Source organism: Calliphora vicina, chromosome 1 (genome assembly GCF_958450345.1).
Source record: "Calliphora vicina chromosome 1, idCalVici1.1, whole genome shotgun sequence".
NCBI classification, from domain to species: domain Eukaryota; kingdom Metazoa; phylum Arthropoda; class Insecta; order Diptera; family Calliphoridae; genus Calliphora; species Calliphora vicina.
This window is the reverse complement of record NC_088780.1, coordinates 50,587,517-50,604,673: the sequence shown is the minus strand read 5'-3', so window position 1 is coordinate 50,604,673 and position 17,157 is coordinate 50,587,517. Positions and strand designations below refer to the sequence as shown.

General features: G+C 34.1%; 1 protein-coding gene across 3 annotated transcripts in view; it reads right to left on the bottom strand.

Annotated features, from left to right (window-relative positions):
- Positions 1–395: 395 nt before the first annotated feature.
- Positions 396–17,157, bottom strand: part of CtsF (Cathepsin F) — a 63,857-nt gene continuing 47,095 nt past the window's right edge. For all 3 annotated transcript variants that reach the window (XM_065512318.1, XM_065512325.1, XM_065512333.1), the window contains 6 exons: positions 6,230–6,375; positions 5,776–6,164; positions 5,215–5,390; positions 4,967–5,139; positions 859–1,037; positions 396–750 (listed from right to left, as the gene is read on the bottom strand). In XM_065512318.1, coding sequence (XP_065368390.1) covers positions 482–750; positions 859–1,037; positions 4,967–5,139; positions 5,215–5,390; positions 5,776–6,164; positions 6,230–6,375 — 1,332 coding nt within the window. In that variant the 3' untranslated portion in view covers positions 396–481. The remainder of the gene's footprint in view (positions 751–858; positions 1,038–4,966; positions 5,140–5,214; positions 5,391–5,775; positions 6,165–6,229; positions 6,376–17,157) is intronic.

Genomic DNA, 17,157 nt, shown 5'->3' with positions numbered 1-17,157 from the left:
TATAATAATTTGTTGTTGTTTTGTTGTTGTTATTAAATGTAGTACACAGTGTGCAGTTAATAATAAGTGTGAGTTTGTGTGTATGTTTGTTGAGTATAAGTAAGTTTATGTATGTAAGTATGACTGTGATTAAAATTGTTTGTGCTTTTATATAAGAGGATTATGATTATAATGAGATTTAATTTTTTCACAATTTATGACTTTTTATTTGTTGTTGTGGTGTTAAATGTTGTTTTCTTGTTGTTGTCATTAAATTACTAACATATGAAATACATAATTAAAACAAAAAGACAAACAAACAGAACATAAAAATAACAAAATTTAAAAAAAATTACATGTTTGTATAAATGTTTTTTGTTGTTTAAAAAAATACGTATGCATGAGGATTATAGGTGTTTTGTTGTTGTTGCTGTTTTAGCTTTCGTTTATATATAAAATTGTATTTAAAACATTACGTTAATATTGAGCAACATCTTAAATCTTAAATATCTAATACAGCACTACTGGCCATCTCAGTAAGACCGCAAGTATTGTCACCACGATAAACACGATAATAGCCCTGTTCACCCCATTTACTGCCCCACGAGTTCTTGATAATCCAATAGGGCAAAGTCTTGTTGAACGAGGGATATTCGGAGACGCCATAGCCCACAATTAGAACACCATGATCTAGGGTTTTCTTAGAGCAAAGTAATTTCCAGGGATGCGAAACACCACCACGATAGAATTGCATAGCATTGGCATTGATACCTAAAATAAAATCGTGAGATTTATTACAATGTTTAATATTAGTTTTCTTTTTAATTTTCTTTGTATGAGATTGCTATATATTCAGAAAATACTAATTTATCTGCTTACCAATTGATATGGGTCCATTGGCAATCAACCATTGAGCCATGGCTGTTTCATTTTTGGGCAAATCCACATGACCCTTGACCTTAACATGAACTTTAGTTTTGTTGAAATGACACTGTTCCTTGCGGCCATGATAAGGATATTCCGATTCCAATTCTAATCCTCCAATCTTTTCTAGGGCACTAAAAATTAAAAAAAAAACATAATTAAAAATAACTATAATAAGCTTCGAATCAAAGGTTCGGAAAACTGAATTCTTAAACAAATTATATTTTATCTTTACCAGTCTATGAATTTATAGTTTTAGTTGTTTAGTACTTCAAATGTATTTAATTAACTTTTTGTAGAATTATTTCCTTATTGAATCATTCAAGTTTTCTTTAATTCAAATCCATTACAAAATAGATTGTCTATCAGATTTTTACTATATTCAAAGCAGAGGTTCGAATTAATTCAATTTATCTTTAAATCCATAAAATCTTAATTCGGAATTGAAAAATATCTGCAATTCATTCCATAAAACAATTCCCATCAAAACAAATTCTTTAACTAAATTCAAATGCTTTTATTCTAACAGAATTCATTCATTGTTAAATTAATTCATCTATCGAATTGTTAAATTTTAGTTAATTCGGGTGAATGAATTTCATTATGAATTATTTTAATAATGAATGATGTTAAAATAAAAGCCTTTGAATAAAGCTAAAGAATTTGTTTTGTTGGGAATGGTTTTATGGAATGTATTGCCGATATATTTAAATTCCAATTTAATATTAAATTGAATTTATTAGTTCCAACCTCTGCTTCGAATAGTGACAAAATCTGATAAACAATGTTTATTAAATTCGTCCTGGAAGGTTAGAAGCAGAGATATATTATGATGTATTCGTTTGCTGGTAAAGTCTCTCTCTTTCGAAACCAGTAAAATATTAAATGCTGACAAACAATTGTATCCGACCATTTTAAATCCACATAGGGGTACTCAAAATCTTTAAATGTGATTGTCTACATTATGGAAATGCAAAACACCTTCTAAATTTTGGAAGTCGAGAACCTTAAAAGTCTAAACCTGTAAGAGTAGCCAGTTGAATGAAATCGTTGCTCATAAAAGCGAATCATTGCCAATATCACTGATGGACAATACTAGAGTTTCCAAAAAAACCGAAGAATTTCAAAACCGCGGTTTCGGTTTTAAAAAATTGAAAACCGATCGGTTTCGGTTTTTTTTTAGTTTTGTGATAATTTATTAAATATTAGAAAATGCTATACAAAATTTAAAATTCAAACTTGAGGGGAGTTCCAGAGAATAAAGGAAAATTGGTACTTTTTTTTAATTGTACTTTTTTAATATATTAAATTAGTTAGCTAATATGGATTAAAGTTGGCTAATATGGTTCTCAGTAACGAAATAATCAAGAATATGGGGCTCAATGGTATTATGATATTGAAAATTGGTACTTTTTCTTCTAATGGTACTTTTTATTATACTAAATTATTTTACTTATTGTATATACATAATTGTTGACTGCTATGCTTCTGAGTAAAGAAAGAATCAAGGATGGCTTAATGATATTGAGGTAACAAAAACTATTAGTTTCGAATGAGCTAGAATCCACATTACAATGAACCAATAAACATGAATCTAGAGACATGTTATCCTGAATTAATATTAATTCAGAAAGGGGGAATTAATAGTACTATTTCTTTCTTCTAATTGGGGTGGCGAAGCGCGTCGGGTCAGCTTGTACTCCATACTTTTATCGGCTATTTGAAACAACTAAAGGTCTTATTCATAAACATTTTTTGAATTTATCAAATTTTTACATCGATTTGATTTTAGAGAAATTGGATGAATCATTGGATGATTTCTAAATTTTAAACTGAAGAATAATTGTCGGTTTCGGTTTTAGGCCTTGAAAAACCGCGGTTTTTATTTCGGTTAAAACCGAACACGAAACTCTAGGACAATACTACTTTCGGTAGCCGTGAAAAACTATTTGCTCTTTTCATTAAATCAACTTGAATGCAAACTTCACAACTTCAGTCATTTACAGAGGTCAACTTCAACGAGAGGTTCTACGCACCAGAATGACCCGAGTTTATTCTTTAAATCCCTGACCATGATTTTAAATAATTGGAATTGACAATTCCTAAGAAAATTAAGAGGTGCATCTTAAATTGTATGATTTGCCGTCTATTTTGGGAAACTGTGCTAACTTGCTTGATATCATCATAGCGAGTTCTGGATAGTTCAACTGCATAATCTGGCGATTAGTAATTTGTTCGTCAATCTATCCTTATCCCATATCATTGTCTCTTAACGCGAACTTACATTGTGCAGATTAATGCAGATTGTATCGATATCGCAGCCTCAATGATCTTGTGATCCTCTCTCATGCACACAATATACACAATGTCAATTATACTGACGCCCAGTTTAACCTCAATATAAGGAGGTTGGTAAATGAGGACAATCAATAAAAAAGGGTTAGATCATTGAATGAACACTCCAACGGATACGATGGGTAAATATGGTCAGTAAAACCGTTAACACTGCAGACACTAGCTTCATTCCTTATAATCGAATAGACGTAGCTTGATGAGATTCGTAATAACATCTATATCATTGGATCGCCCAGTTTAACCGCAATATCAGCTGGTTGGCAAATGAAGACAAGCAGAAGAAATGTTGAGATCATTTGATGAACTTACGTCGTTTTTCGACGATAGGATTGCTATTACGTTTACAAATGCCACAATAAACGGTGAGCTCGTTAAATGATACTCGTAAACTGAAGTTTGTCCATCCATGTTGATGTTGATTCACCTTGCCGTAGTTACTGACAATGGTTTCTAACTTGCCAATGTGGAGCCTAATAATACTTGATGATTTAGTTGATGAAACTGGTTGATCATGAATTCCGATAGATGCATAGCTTTAAATGCTAATTTAAATATTTTTTTTTTTTAAATTTAAAAAAAAAATTTTTGTTTGGTCAAAAAAAAATTCGACTTAAATTTTTTTTTCCGATTTTGACCCATTGTAGGTCCAACTTACTATGGTCTTATATACGTCGTTGCAAAGCTCTTTGAAATATCTATCATTAGAAATCCATATTGTCTATATTATTGACTTAGTAATCCAGATATAGGTCAAAAATCGAGGTTGTCCTGGTTTTTTCCTCATATCTCAGCCATTTATGGACCGATTTTGCTGATTTTAAATAGGAAACTTCTGGAAAGCATGTCTGACAGAATTATTGAAGATTTGGATCCCGAAGATATCTGGGGTCTTCAGAAAATTGATTTCAACAGACAGACAGACGGACATGGCTTAATCGACTCCGCTATCTATAAGGATTCAGAATATATATATTTTATAGGGTCGGAAAATTATATTGTGGAAAATACAAACGGAATGACAAACTTATATATACTCTTCTCATGAAGGTGAAGGGTATAATAATCCATTATACGGATAGTAATAGGCCGTAGATAAAAAATAAATTTGTATGTCTCAAAATGTACAAATTTCCAAGACAAAAATTGTTAAGATTGGGCTGTTGGTGTTAAACTGACAATTAGATTAAGTCTTATCATTATCAATTATAATTCTATATAAAGCTAATGAGTCTGTTATGGATGGCAACAGAACTAAATTTGCGTTGTCAATTTCCAAAATAGTATTACAGATGCCAACTGTCTGCTATCATTTTCTGCTCTGATAACGAACTAAAGTTCGGTTGCCATCCATCAACAACCCATAATTTTAAAGAGTTCACAGTCGACCAAATTATCAATTCCTGTGTTATCAGCTCAATAGAATCTTAGGAATAGCCTTAATATCACAATACAACAAAAGGAAAATTTTATCCCCAAAATAAGATTGCACACCTAATAAGGACAATTCAATTTGAGACAGATTCAGTCTTTGTCTTTCGCTGTTCAAATTGAGGTGGTGTTTCTTATATCAACTAATGTTCGAGCAAATTTTATAAGACTCCACAGATTCTGTCCTTTTCTTTGATGTTCATATTTAAAATGGTGTTTCGAAGTTATCCACACAAATAACTAAAAATATAAATAATTCTTTAAGTTAAAAAAAACTTACTCAAAAGCATTGTCCGGCAAACCACCATTACAAGCTGAATCCGAGGTATCACAATCTAATAACTCTTGTTCTGAGTATTCTTCCAAAATGCCAGTTTTAGCTGCATGTAAACCTTCAATATTACCAGTTACACTGAAAGCCCAGCAGGAACCGCAATTGCCTTGATTTTTAACCTTTAAACGAGCAAATAACAAACAAAAATATTAAAACAATTATTAACAACTAAATAATAATAAGAAGAAAATTACAGGAGTAATAGCTCCCTTTGATCGCCAATCAAATTCTTTGGGCAACTCTACATCGGGTATGTCAGCTTTAGGTGTTGTAGCGGCTTTCAGGGGATCTCTTTGCCATAAACCAGTGCGTTGTTTGTATTCAGTGCTAGTCAAATCGGCAAATTCTGTAATGCCATATTTAGCACTGCCTGTAATATAAATAAAAAAATTATTATTAAATTAATTCTTGTATATTTCCACAGGGGAATGTTTGTTAGCCACTCTCACATAAGTCTGCTTTTACACACAGCAAGTTTACTTGAAGCAAGTCTCTTCGATTCCCTTTTAAACTTGCTCAACTGTTTACACTCAGCAAGTCTGTGTTCAATTTTGTATGTCAAAACCTAATAGACGCCATAGTGAAAATGAGAAAACAAAAGAGAATTGAAGACACTTGCTAGTACAAGCAAGAGTGTACCCCCTCTTCTTTCTTCTTGCCTCTCTCCCCAATAAACTCTAGACTTGAACAAGAAAACTTGCTCTGTGTAAAAGCAGACTAAGTTACATACATATTTTATTATTAAAAATTCTTACCCATTTCGTTTTCATTCAATTGTCTAATAATTTCCAAATTTTGCTTGAATATACGTAAACGCATTTGCCTTTCCATGGAGGTGTGACAGCGACGATTGTATTTTATTTGGAATTTCGAGAATAAATGTTCCACTTTGCTCAAGCTGTGATGATTTTGTTTCTTGTGCGTTTTCTTCTCGGCATACTCTACAGAACGACTGTGACGTTTTTTAACCAGCTCCTTGTTGGGACAGTTTATGGTTACTTCATGGGCTTCTTTCATCCAAATGCGAGACCATATTTGTACTTCGCATCTCTCTTCTTTGCCATCGGCATCAATGAGATCACAATCGATTTTGGTTAGAACACCAGCAACAGCTTGTTTGGTGGCAGCATGAATTTTGGAAATTCTATTATCAATATAATTGGATAAGGGTTAATGAAATTTGAAGTGTTTAAGAATGATGATACTTACTTATAGGAGGGACCATCTCCGCTAGCTAGTTTATCCAAAGATGCTTGCAATTTCTTTTCAGCTTCTTCATTACTCAGTTTTTCAACGCCTCCAACAATTTCATTCTTGTCAGCACGTTTGATTCTGCGCTCGAATGGCTCTTCGATCTATATTAAAAATATAAAAATTAGAAATCATTGGCAACATATAAATTAGAAATTTATATAGAATTTATGTAAATAATGCAACAAATGTTAATGCTTTAACAACAAATAATCGAATTTCAAAACATTTGAAATGTTCTTTAATACTGAGAACTCAGACAGGCAAAATGTTGTTTTGATATGGGAGTATTATCATTTCATTTCATAGATATTTGATGAAAATCTTAATTCAACTAAAAATAAAACTTTATTTGAAACTTAAACATGACAGGGACTGGCAATTGAACACATTTCCTTACATTTACTCAATGATAAGATCGAGAGAGGCAATGATTCGTGGATCTATCCACGAGTTTGAAACCAAAATACAGTCAACTGTATGAATCATTCTAATCAAAACATAAATGCTTTTCACACGATAGCTTAGTTTAGGTACCATGGGCTGCTGTCCTCAAGCAGCGCACTTGGGTCCATTCAAATCTGATCCCATCCCAAGGGGTAGAGAGCAGGGTATTTACAATACTTCCGTTGCCTCCAAATTAAACCAGCCATGGAATGGAAATCCGAGAATGTGTTCCCTCAGGTTTGTAAGAGCCGGGCATTGGCAGAACGGGTGATACACAGTCTATTCCTCTTCTTCCGTACCGCAGGCCCAATCTTCTAGCATGTATCCCGATTAAACAGTGTCCTGTTATAAAGGACACAATTAGCCTTATTTGCACACGATGGTATTCTATAAGTAGATTCGTCCTGCTGGCATCATATACGGGCCAAGTCAACCTCGTTGTAGCATAGGAAGGTTCATTAGTCCACCTGTTTTGTGCATTTGGAAGCAAATTTTCTCTTGTTTTGGAAGCAAATGTAGAATTATATATTCTGACCGGAATATTACTACTTGCTAGCAAGAGGTTCCAGGAATTAATGGAACAAATCGCCAAACTCGAATATTTTTTTTCACCTCTACATTGAAAACTCTCACAGGTCGGTGATAGGGAACACCATCATTACTTGAAGAGTACTTGGAGAAATAAAAGTATTGGATAAACATCGGAGTCCCTTCAAAGTCCCTTCAGTCAAAGGTCGAATTATCCCCAAGGTGCAAAACCCGAAAATCTTAAAACAGAAATATAATCAAGGACATTAAAGCTCATACTGGCACCTCTTGGTCGTGAATGAAAATAAGATAGTAGCGACATACAAGGCAATTGGTCGATCTCATCTCAATTACGTAGACCCAGTATGAAATTCATTCCACAGCATCATCAAATGGCAAGGTTTTCAAACGACCAAAAAAAAATGTCACTTCCGTAGTTATTCCAAACATCAGATTCCTTTCGAGGATCATCTTCATCGACACATTCGAATAGACAGCCGACGATTTTTCAACGACATCCCATCGGACGTCGATAAATTGTCTATTCCATAGAAAATGTTCCATCAAATGGCGGTCTCCGAAACCATTAATGACTACAGATACTACAGAGTCTTGAATTAGAGGTAACTCCACAGGTACGCAAAATACAACCTAGCACAATTAAGAGTCAGAACGAATTGTTCTGTTGCCCTATCTAACATCAATAGGTCTACTAATTTGTCCCCATAGACCTATGGTTAAGACCGACAGAGGTGGCAGATATCCAGATCCAGCTGCCATTACCACCCACTGATAAATGGTTATCTCAATGAAATCCACAATTTCTTAACTGCACGTAACCTGCAGTTATCACCAACGAAGTCATCTGCAACACTTTTCACCACCTGGACGAAGGAGGTAAAACTGAACTTAGGCATCATGGTCGACGGTGTAAAAATTCCGACAGTGAACCCGAAAATCTTGGGTGTCACATTTGATAGCCTTTTTACGTCCTCAACACACGCCACTGCAATCATGCATAAACAGCGAAATAGGACCAAGGTCCTCAAAGCACTAGCCGGCAGTACTTGGGGTATGGACAATGAAACCTTGCTATCTACCTACAAGACGATTGGTCGGTCAGTGACCGACTTTCAACTATGCTGCACCAGTGTGGTCGCCTTCGATGAGTGATACCCAGTGGAGAAATATTCAAAGCTGTCAACACAGGCTGGCATCAAATTACCTCGGAATACCACCTTCACGAGGAAACCAAGGTTCTACCGGTCAAGGAACACATCGTCATGTTGACGCAACAGTTCCATCTGGGATGTCAACGGAGGAGTCATTCAAACTTCAACATCACACGGTTGGAGTCTTCTCCGAGGCATGTCAGACAGGACCTACGAAAATACGAGGAGAGCATAGGTATGTGCAGGATCCATTTGATCGCCGCTCGTATATGACAGCTTTGAACGACATTCACAGAGATGCCATCAATTCCGCGGTAGCAGGATACCGTATGAATGTCGTACTTGGAATTCGCCATAGCAGACGCCGAGAAGATTCTGCCGCGTGGAACAAGATTCGTTCTGGCAAAACTTAGATCAGGATGGAGCAACATGACACCCTCCACATATTTAACTGTTCAGCCAGTTAACCCTACTTCACTAGTCCTATGGATTTATGGACTCATCCTGTTGAAGTAGCACAATTTCTTGGACTTGAACATGTAATACGTAGAACATCCAGATTGATTATTGTAAAATGGTTCATGCTGCTACAACAACTACAAACCTACTGATAAAGACACAAATAATTAAAAAATTATTCTTAATACCTTTCAGGAAAGAACTCTCGTAAAGAGTGGAACTGTTACAACAACAACAGACAACCACGAATCATTATTCACATTGACAATTTGGAGACTCTCCGATTGGCTTAAACAAGTAGGTTTTGAGCACTCTAAAATTTATTAATTGATCTACATCAAAAATAAACTGAAAATCACATTTTGTGTTTGCCTGAACAAGTGATTAGTTCGTGAGAGTGTAATTATCTCAATAGCTAGCTCTTTCCAATCATAAGCCCATAATTATTTTGAAAACACAAGTATTTAATTCGAATACTTTGTTTTTTCTTTCTAAAATTTAATAAATTTCTAAACAAATACTACTAATATCAACATATTGTTTAGTAGATTTTCTTTCGCAAAAACCTTTTGCATTTACACCACACGTAATTGTGCTTAATCCAACAAATGAAAGTATCACAATTTTAATGATCACCCTCCCCCGGTCTCTAGCTCGCGTTAATTATATAAATATTTACGTTTCTACATTTGTAGATTTTAATACATAAACTTAACAACGCTATCATCATCATCACAAGTACGGATATATGTGCAGTATTTGATTAAAGGTGGCAAAACGTTAAATAAAATTTAATCAGTAAATTAACAACAACGACAGAATGAATGTAAAAAAAATTATAAATAAAACGTACCCTTTTGTATATTTTGCTACAGCTACAGATAGACAGACATACATTATAATACATACAATAATAAAAATTCATACATTTCATACACATTCATACAAATATACAACGAGATACTTTCAACATTACATTACATGTTACATAAAATAAAATAAATGAATGTAATGAAAAATCATTGCCTGACATGATGACTTTTTCGTCTTATTTTTCTTTAACTTTTTGTGGGTCTGTGTGGCTGGCTCTACTCTGGCGTCTGGATTTTCTCTCTTTGCCTCTGCGGTTGGTTTAATTAAAATAATCAGGTTATCATGTAAAAGCATGTTTAAGCACCTCCCCTGTCCAATTCACCTCTGTCGCCTATAAAAATTTCCCAATAGTAGTGGATGTATTTTCAACCAAGAAAGTTTTTTTTTTTTAAACATACAAACTCGTAAATAGACGTATGATTATTGTTTGCAGGGAGTAGTAAGTACTACATACTAGACACAATTGCAATCAGTGTTGGAAAAGGATTAATTATTCGAATAGGGTTTTATTGAAAATAGGATATTGAACTGGGTAGGGGAACCTATAATTCGATTCGAATGGAAATATTTTGGAACTATCATGTATTTTGCATCCTATACAACTATTTTTATTTTCTAATCGAATTAAGGATAGAAAAAAAGTGCCGCGTTTGTGCGGTTTATAAGTGGAAATTTAGACACGGAAGAGAAAGATCGCACAGGACAGCCGAAAAAGGACCAAAAGGATCCTACCTATTATGAGCTACTAAAATCTCTCCAGACTATCATAGGGAACCTTTACCGAACATAACTGATTCGTTTGAAGCGAGCATTCATTTGAAATATGAACATGTCTCCCTGTCACAATTGAATATATTTCCTTAAAAGTTGAAGCTCACTTATTTTACTGAATGATAAGAGATCGAGAGAGGCAACGAATCATGGATTTATCCGAGAGTTCGAAACTAAAATACAGTCTGTATGAAGGTTTTCAAACAATCCAAACTAATGCACTCCGAATCGCAACCGGATGTGTCAGGATGACAAACGTTGGCATGTCATTTCCGTAGTCACCCCAACCATCAGATTTCTTTGCAGGATCCCCTTCATCGACACATCCGAATGGACAGCCGACGATTTCTCAACGAGCATTATTGCATTACTGCAGCATAACTAAAGTTCGAAAAAGCATATTTGCCATCATTTCTTTACGACAAAAGCATAACAAAAACTGAACAATTCTAAGATTGAATGAATTTTATTGTGAACTAGCTGAACCCGGTCCGCGTTGCTGGCCCTTAGAAAACATCTGTTTCTCGACCTCGATTTTAATGTACAGTGTCGGACAAATACGGTGATCCAACCTTCAATGTTAATACATGTGGTGGCATTCCGGCTGGTTCCAATGAATTCAAAAATTCAGTAGGATAATTGACGGCTTGTCCTTCGTTCATTATTGTGTCAATCGATTTGTATTTTATTGTTTCGCCAGGCAGTTTCATTTGAATTTGGGCATTGAGCTTGTTAACACAGCCAATCCGAATTTTTGTAGTTGGTTCTAAGACTTGGGAATATCTTGTAGACAACGGCTTGAATATTCATTTGCATTTGGCAGAAGTTCAGGAACGAAATATAATTTGTGGCGGGATCAATTAGAATTTTTCCATTTCCAATGTCCAACAATTGTTTTGGGAATATTTCGGCAGAAGGGTCTTGCAGCAATTGCTTCATTTCCAGTGAAATAAATTTGAAGGAACTTCGCATCATCATTGGGAAGCGGGAGCAATGATCCAATTCTGTAATACATTTGGCCTTGAACTTTAAAGCCGACGTCATTTGAAAGCATGAGTTGCACTTTTAGATATTGCTAACTCCTGCACACTTTTCCAGGATTTATGATGAGGATTTACTCATTCAGTGTTTCTGGTCGAAAACTTTAACTTCTAGTCTGAGAAAGTAACGACAGAATGCAACATCTCAACATAAGCCAGACGTATCCCTCAGGTACAAAACCTAAGGAGTCTTCGAAAACCTACTTCACTTTTTCACGGACACCACCTACCTACGTGTATATCATAAAAAAATAATTAAAGTTATAAAAGCTTTTGCAAGCACCTCCTGGGGAAAGGTGGAAAAGGAGACGATTGCAGCGGCAAAGTATTTTATCAGTGACACTCAATGGCGAGGAATGAAATCATGTTTCTGCGATTTGTAGTCATCTTGACATGCTGCAGAGGTTTAGTGCACTGATTTGTGTTGGCCATCCTGGAGCGCACAGTTTAACTGTGCTGTTTCTGGCTGAGTCACAAATGCCAAAAGGACAGACAATGTCTGATAGCGTCTGTTTCTCCTTTGGGCGGATATCAGACGATTCCACTATCCCTCACTGAGAGGTGTGGTGGATGCAACTGGTCCGGTTGGTCTATAAGGGCTACAATTTTGTCCGTCCAACATCTGACCCTTAGATCCCCTCCCACGGCATATTCTGTTATGGCCTAGTATGCTCTTGTTTTCTCAGTTACACTCAATGGATAGGATTGCAGAGGGTCCAAAACTATGCAATTCAAATCCAGATGAGTCAAGATGACTAATCTGGTTCATCTATATGAGGAAATCAGAATGTTGCCTCTTAGACTTACATAATTTTTGAAGAGATATCCGGGACTTCAACTCAACTGATGTCGACAGGTTGTCCATATCAAACCCTCAGAAAACTTTGGCGATCATGGAAGTCATTAACGTGTATTGATACAAATAAAATCTCCAATGAGTAGCCTTCCGTGATTTTGGACAGTGAGCGGCAATTACTTCGCAAACCCGTTAAATTTTGACATAATCAAGTACCGGTTGACGCAGTATTCTTAAATGTTACCGTGAACGAATTGTTTCCCGCACTTTAAATCGTTGCCTAGTCTGGCCCTAGGGCTCTTTCTGTTCACAAAATTAAGCACCACTGACCTATGGTTCATACCAACTGAGGTAGCACGATTTCTTCAGCTAAAATTCGATTAATAATAATAATATATTTCAGGGAAGAACTTTCGACGACAACAGACATATTACATGTACAGATTATCAAGTAACTTTAATAAATCCCTCGCTAACTCCATTTAAATTCGGGAAATACGTTGGCCATAGATAGTGTTTCATCATCAGAAGTGGAAGAGAAGTTATGGTATTAGTTATCTTCAAAACTACTTGACTAATTAAGATACAATTTATGGAAAAACTTGAATGACCGTTTGTCAGTCGAAATAAATCATGGAAGTGGTGTTGAGCATGGGCCAAGAGTGGTGCTAAAGACAACAAACGATTTAAAAAATATATTTTCTTGATAGTGGATGACGAAACATATTACTTTCCAAACATAAAGTCGAGGTCATGCTCAAGATCATTGTAAACTGAAAATTATTTCCGAAATTCCTAAAAAGCAACTAATTTGCATAGCAACCGAATTTGTTGTCAATCGAATGATTCGGTTGCACACATAGAATTTTTCGGTTCTAGCAACAGAATATCAGTGGGTAAAGAAGAAATTCGGTTGAAGCAACCAAACTTTTGTTACCAATTCTAATATTTTGTAGTCACAACTGTAAAATTCGGTCACTAAGGCAGAATCATTCGATTGGCAACAAATTCGGTTGCTATTACGAATCTGTTTTGTCTGTGTATGATTACAACTACTAAAATAGTGACATTAGGTAACGATAATTGCAGTTTTAACGATAATGGAATTTTACAGGTAACGTTAGCCAAGCTGAAAGTTTATTTTAAGGATAACGGTAGCTTAGAGGTAAAAACGAATCAATTCTCTTTACAAACTGTCTGCAATGAAATTACTTTAAAAGTCTCTCTCACACATTAAATATTTTTTTTTTAAAAAGATTTTCCTTCCAACCCAAAGAGACAGATGCATGAAAACATGTACTGGCATGTGGCAACAGACAGAACATACAACAGCAACAACGACAACAAATAATTTGCACAAAGGACATACAAAAACAAAAAATGAACCATCTCATAGAATGGATAAAATACTATACATAGTTTATTTCATTTTCTTACTTATGTGAAATAATGCTACCCAACGAACACACAGGACGACTATGGTGACAATGATGTTGATGATGATGAAGTGTGGTTGGCAGTGGTGCTGATGACGAGGATGAAGAAACCAAGTGCATAAAAAGAGCAAATCGACCGTAAGTGTTTTATTCAACTGGGCCAACAGCATACTGCTGAAGAGCTTTATCATTTTTTCGTTATTAAAAAATATGTTGTGACATGAGGAATATGAATGACCCCAATATGAATAGTAGCTAAAATAAATAAGAGTCTCAAGTAGTTTATATGACGTTGAATATTTTCTCAATAATGTGAGTGATATCCATTCCAGATAACACTGCGATAAATACTTGTGAAGTTACAGGATTTCCATTACAATGAAGATACAATTGAGGGAGTTGGCGGAAGTCTTGATTTGGATTCTTTTAATTCTTCACTGGGAATTTAACACACTAGTACGCTTTTTGTTATCAAAGAAGGCACTATGGAGTTAGTTGGTGGAACCTCTAATTTTGAAATTTCAATGTCGGTAAGAATTTAAACTTGTAGAATGATGTTTACCTCAATCTATTGCAGATTCTCAAACGTTAGGAAGAACAAAAATGCATATTTAAACCACTTATTTAAAGTTATTCTAAGGATACTTTGATTGCAAGAAAGCTCTTTACCCTCAGAGATAAAATAGTACAATCAGAGTGTTAACGATATTTAGGAGAAACAAATATCCATTACACAGGTCAACAGCAAAAAAGGCTTCATTAACCACAATATAGAATTGATGCATGGTTACCTAAGTACAAAAATGGTAAAATTTTTTAATTCTATGGATAGATTTTTTTATTTAATTTTTTTTTTTAAATTGTGAATTTTGTTAGATGTTTCTCAAAATAACTTATGATAACTCAAAAACGGTTCAGCCGATATTATTGATGTAAACTTAGAAAAGTTCAAATGTACATAGCCTTTAATTTGTTAATATATTGCATTTCAATCGGATCAGTAGTTTCGGAGTTATAATAACAAATTGAAGCAAAAAATATATTTTTTACGTGAAAATAGCAAATTTTTGTGTTTTAAAAATTCATGAAAAATCGAAAACGACAGAACTTGTTCAGGTTTTTTAATTTGTCGCAAAGCCGCATATAATAGCAACAAAATGAGATATCGATCATAAAAATCGATTGACTCTTTTTGAATTTATTCACAATTAAGTGAATTCGCTCATTTTCACAAAATTTAACTTTTTTATTTGATATACATAAAATTGAGTAGTTAATTTTCTTCTTTCGACTGATTGAATATTGAAAATATTTTCCCCATGCTATGTACAAATTTTCACATATACATATATTGCGTTTCAATCGGCTCAGTAGTTTTGGAGTAATAATAATAAATTCAAGCAAAAAAATATATATTTTACGTGAAAATAGCAAATTTTTTTGTTTTAAAATTGTGAATAAATTCGTAAATAGTAAATCGATTTTTATGATCGACATTTAATTTTATTCCTATTACATGTGGCTTTGCGATAAAACAATAAACGTGAACAATTTCGGCCATTTTCGATTTTTCATGAGTTTTTTAAAACCCAAAAATTTGCTATTTTCACGTAAAAAATATATTTTTTTCTTCAATTTGTTAATATAACTCCGAAAGTACTGAGGCGATTAAAACGAAATATATAAATGGATTAAATATTATGTAAATTTGAACTTTTCTAAGTTTACTTCAATAATATTGGTCTAACCCTTTTTAAGTTATCATAAATTATGTGGAGAAACATTTAACAAAATTCACAATTTTAGAAAAAAAATTTAAAAAAAAAATCTATCCATAGAATTAAAAATTTTTACCATGATTGTACTACTGGAACCACATCAAAATTGTGTAGTGGTTTAAAAAGCATCCAAAATTTGTTCGATTTTGTTGCCCTGTGTTATATACAATTTATACCAGATATCAGTCATGAAACTGCCGGGTCTAACAAGATATTTGTATAAAAAAATTCTCACTCACAACTGGTGTGAACTTCAAGATGAATTTATCCTGCTTTTAATTTAGCTTTTCATCCATTCACAGCCTTAATTGTCTTAAAAGTCTTTATGGCAAAAACGTATAATTTATGCCACATAAAATTCATTTTAATTTGAATTAATTTAGTTTCAAAAAACTATAAAATAATTTTAAAATAATGGCCATAACCTTTGCTATTAAACACATCTCTTTAGAGCAATTGAACAACTAGTCAATGATTTGGAAAGCAAACAACACTATTTCCTTAAATATTGACGTTTCATTTATTATTATACTCCTCCAACCAGTTGTGCACACAAATCTCTTAAATAATCTCCAAACAATAAAAGTTTCATAAACAAAAGCTGCACTATACGAACGTATGTACTTACTATCTGTATGTTATATTCACACATATGTAGTCATTCCAGAAGGACTAGGTAGGAGTGGGAGTCTAAGAACAAACAGGAATATTTAAACAATACTCTATTGTTGGTAATGCGCGTTAAGATAGTAGGAATATTATAAAAGGGATTTGTATAAAGCTTTAGATATCTGTGTACGATATATTCGAGTAGTAAAACCTTGCAGCTGGCTAAAGAAAATATATTTAGAGAGTAGTGCTTCGTACACCAGCAAAGAAATTCAGCACCATCAAAATAAGTTAGGCTAGGTTAGTGTGATTGGTCAAACAAACTTAGACCTATTGGTCCATTTTGAAGACTATTAAACATATAACCTGACCGATTTCACTATAAAGCTCATAACATGATCCAATTCTATATCCGAAAGATCCGACAGTTTATGGAAGGGATTCGATTTTATGAAGATCATTCGTTTAACTACCAACGCTTAACACAGCCATAGGAGGATGTGTTGAACATTATCCACCTCATTCTCATCTCTGAAAGTTCCTACAGAAATTATTGTATTCAACATATAGAGGCTGCTCATGCCGTTCAAAAGCATTTGACCGGGTGTGACATAATGTACTGGTTTTTGAACTGATCGAGTTGTAGAGTTTCCCAGGCACTTTCCTGTTTTACTTTCCTTTTATGGTTTTCATAAATGATTTATTAGCAATCACTTCAAATCCAAATCTTTCTGAGATTATAACCTCAAGTGGAGTTTCGTGTTCGGTTTTAACTGCGGCTTTTCCAAAAGGATCTATTGGCACGAATAAAAAGATTTTAGATCTTGATGATTCTAATTCTTCACTTTAATTAATTCTACTGTGAAAAATACGAATTTCTGAAGAGCTAAGACACTGATCAGAGAAGAGTACATGAACAAGTATTCATAATTCAGTGAGCTAAAGGTCTCTAAAATGAAACGGCAAAATTTAATTGG